General features: G+C 39.9%; 1 protein-coding gene across 1 annotated transcript; it reads left to right on the top strand.

The window, feature by feature from the left end:
- Window positions 1-2136: 2136 nt before the first annotated feature.
- On the top strand, window positions 2137-3140 carry LOC116073502 (olfactory receptor 6X1). The gene has a single exon (XM_031345458.1). It carries the CDS (start codon window positions 2169-2171, stop codon window positions 3105-3107), a length of 939 nt encoding a protein of 312 aa, XP_031201318.1. The 5' UTR covers window positions 2137-2168; the 3' UTR covers window positions 3108-3140.
- Window positions 3141-4238: the final 1098 nt, after the last annotated feature.

Raw genomic sequence — 4238 nt, forward strand, 5'->3', positions numbered from 1 at the left:
CTCCTTAGGGGCCTACAGATTTTGAAACCTAATAAATTTCATCAAGTACTGGTAGAATCCATCCATTGGCACTAGGATATTTTATATTAAGCTAGAGAGGCTGCCACTCTCCTCTACATAGGCAACGAAGGCAATCCCATGTCTAGTGTAGATAAAAAGTCCAGACAGTTGGCCAGTTACATCGGCCATTCATGAAAGGTCAAAATTTTCTCTCTTTCTCCTTACCATTTTTTAGAAAGTACTCAGCTTATGATATTACAGAAAATAACCTTGTCTTGGTCTGGAGAAGAAATGAAATAGAGGAACTTTTCTCCCTTAACCTCTCAATGTTCACTCACATTAGAGAGAAATTAAGCAACCTATCAGTGAGCCAAAGGCATCCTCCTTCGAGCCGTTTTTTGGTGTACTTTAAAATTATACTGTTTGTCTCCCAGCACTTTATCTTACACGTTCCAAAGGAAAATGACAAGGAAGAATACTCTCATTAACACAGACTCTCATTTTATAGTTTCCTAGTGAACTTTCTGAGAACCAAAGGAAAATTCTGCCTGCGAATTTGCACATGCAAATGGGAACGGTTTATTTATCAATGAAAGGTCACAAAAGAAGGTTTTGATAGAAATGTGCTTTTCCACAATTTTCAGTTTGGTATCATTAGCAGTTGCTTATCTTTTTACTTATTTAGGGTAATGTCTACAGTTCTCATTATGTGTTTCCATATATCAAGTAACTGACCCTCGAAATTTTAATTTAAGGACATTTTTCTGCTTCCTCAAGAGTCTTGTTTACTCTTATTAAGTCCCCATAAAATAAAGGACCTTAATTAGAATGTGGACCCATTAACAAACATTTGATTTAAAGCTAAGCTTATAATATAAAATCACAAATACTCAGGAGAGAGGCAAGAGGATGTACAAGTCCAGTCTGGGCAAAATAGAAGTTCAAACTAACCAAGGCTGAGAGGCTGTGTCTCAATACTGTTCCCTTTCTCTCAACAATAGAGAAAGAAAGGAAGAAAGGAGGAAAGAAAGAAAGAAAAAAGAAAGAGAGGAAGGAAGAAAGAGAAAGAAATTATAAAAATAAAATTTAAGGCATCTGCTATAATTTTTATTCCACCTATGTATATAATAGCAATAATTTTTAGTTACTTTTATAGACACATGTAACATGGGTTTCCTTCACTATTTCTGTACTAATATATAGAGCCTGTGCTAGGGTCATAGCACAAGGATACAGTACTTGCCTAACGTACTTCGAACACGTACCTACTTCTAGGTTCAAACCTCAGCACTAGAAAAATACTTTTCTTTAGAATATAATATGGGCATAAAGGTTAATTTCTAATGAACTCGCAGTTATGTTAATATATATGTTATACATATATTTGTTTCATATACACATTATGCACTATTTACTTTAAGTTATTATATGGCTTGTTGACAGATAAGCTATTAAATTTAAAATTATTATTTTCATAAAATTATTATTTACTTAATACTTTCAAACTCTACTAAAAGCTGGTTTGAGGCCAGCAAGGTGGCTTACCAAGTAGAGGTGCCTTAACAAGCCTGATGGCCTGAGCTCAGTCTGCAGAATCCACACAGTGAAAGGAGAAAATCAACTCCCTCAAGTTTTCCTTTAACTTCTGCATATGTGCTGTGACATGTATGTACCTGTGCCCACACATAGATAAATGGAATTTTAAGAATTTAAAGATGGCTTAGGTGCCCAAAGTCAGATCATCAATCAGTAAGGGAGTAATGCCTTACTGTGGAGTAATGTGGAGGAGAAGCCTGAAATATAGCCATGTCCTGAAGGACCATTGATACAATCATGTGCTGTTGTTGTTGTTCCAACTCTCCTTGACTATGCTCTAAAATTATAAAAAGCAGGCTGGAGCTGTGGCTTCATGGTAGAGAGTTTGTCTAGCATGCATAAAACCCTGAAGTACATTATCAGCACCACTGACTGAGAAAATGAATAAGTGAATGAATGAATGCATAGCAGTGAATAGCCAACTATTTTTAAAATCCTATTTTCTGATATTCATAAGAGATGCATCTAAAATGTAAGTAAGCAACCAATATCTCTTGACTAGGACGGTCATCGTCATCATCATCAGATTCTAAGAACCACCTTCTTGCTGTCTTCCTAGGAGATCGAAGGACATGAGAAATGGCACTGCAATCACTGAGTTCATCCTCCTAGGCTTCCCTGGCATCCAAGGCTCAGAAGCCCTTCTCTTCATAGTGATCTTTCTCATCTACATACTAACCCTTTCCGGCAATGGACTCATCATTGTCATTGTCTGGATTGAGCCCAGGCTTCAAACTCCAATGTACTTTTTCCTTTGCAACTTAGCCTTCCTAGAGATCTGGTACACCACCACCGTCATCCCAAAATTGCTAGAAACTTTTGTGGCATCGAAAACAGTCATCTGCACTGCCTGCTGCCTGCTGCAGGCCTTCTTCCACTTCTTCCTGGGTACCACTGAGTTCTTGATTCTGGGCAGCATGTCTTTTGACCGCTACCTAGCCATCTGTAAGCCCCTCCGTTACCCCACCATTATGACCAGCAGTCTCTGTCTACAGCTGGCCCTCAGCTCCTGGCTAGCAGGTTTCACCATTGTCTTTTGTCAGACAATGCTGATTGTACAGTTGCCATTCTGTGGCAGCAATGTCATCAACCATTTCTACTGTGACGTGGGTCCCATCTTGAAAGCTGCCTGTGCAGACACGAGCATATTGGAACTACTGGGTCTCCTGGCAACGATCCTTGTGATCCCAGGGTCACTCCTCTTCACCATCGTTTCTTACATCTGCATCTTATCCACCATCCTACGGATCCCTTCAGCCACTGGCCGCCAAAAGGCTTTTTCTACTTGTGCCTCTCACCTGACAGTAGTCTCTCTGCTCTACGGAGCTGTCTTGTTCATGTACCTGAGACCCACAGCACACTCCTCCTTTAAGATTAATAAGGTGGTGTCTGTGTTAAACACTATCCTCACACCCCTTCTTAATCCCTTTATTTATACCATTAGAAACAAGGAGGTGAAGGGGGCCCTAAGAAAGGCCATTACTTGTGCAAGCACGCATCATGTAAAGTGAAGCCTTCAGTACATCAAAAGGAGCCTGATGCAAACACTAGTGCAAGGGCTGATAGTGAGGCAAACCTGTAGAAGATTTTGACAAAGTTCTCCCCCCTAAATATCAGAAATTCTAGTACAGCGTTATCCAAAGACAGAGTTATGAAAGTAAACTGGCAGGTAGGATCCCCATTAAATTATCTAAAATGAATGTATATTTGTTATATATACATGAACTGGGATTTCTTCTTAAATGAGAAAAAGTCTCCTAACTCTACACCCAAAATATTTTTAAGATTCTTTAAGATACACGAGACAGAATGCAGGGCTTGTTTAATTACACGCTAAAGGGAGAAGAGCAAAGCCAGGCAAATGTCAGTAAGCTTTTAAAGTGTGTGAAGAATCCCGTTTCCCTCGTTTATTGATAACTGTTAGGTTTATGCAGCAGCAGCAGAGACAGGAAGTCTGGATTTCAATAAACAGGGCTGTGTTTATTAGCATACATAGTGAGAGGCAGCCTCTCTCCCAAGGGAAACTTGGGGTCTGCCAAGGAAAAAAATCTGGCTTTGACCCTTTATAGGGGCAGGGTAAGGAGCTAGGAATGAGGAAGCTGTTGTAGCCATAGTGGGCTGCGTGACTCTCCTTCCTGAAAGTGCTGGCCCAGGGGACATAAGCTATCGTGGGAGACTTTTCTTTACAGACATTCCTTTCTGTGCTGATCAGTCAGGCTTAGCAAAGTCATCTGTAGTCTCAAAGGAATCCTTTTCTACCACTGAGACACTCTATCACTAGCTGGGACTTGCTGTCCCACGCACAAGGCATCCCATGCCTCATTTTCTCAGCCCTATTGCTTTACTATAAGAGAAATACACTAGAGCCTCCTTATCATCGCTGATGGTCTTTCAAAATGTCTAAAATGAACCCAATTTCCGTTTGATCAGATGTTAATAAGGCCCCCTCTTACCTTCACATGGTACACAATTTTAGGCAAGATGAAAGGGATTCATTCCCAGGTAGTATACAAACTTAAAGGCATCTTGTAAAAAGTTCTGATTCCTATTTTGTGGATTATTTCACTTTCTGGAATTTAGCCCCACTAGAATAAGCACAAACACAAAATGTCTCCGAGCTATTATCACTGAAAGCCTTGTTG

The sequence above is a fragment of the Mastomys coucha genome, unplaced genomic scaffold (genome assembly GCF_008632895.1).
Source record: "Mastomys coucha isolate ucsf_1 unplaced genomic scaffold, UCSF_Mcou_1 pScaffold23, whole genome shotgun sequence".
NCBI lineage: Eukaryota > Metazoa > Chordata > Mammalia > Rodentia > Muridae > Mastomys > Mastomys coucha.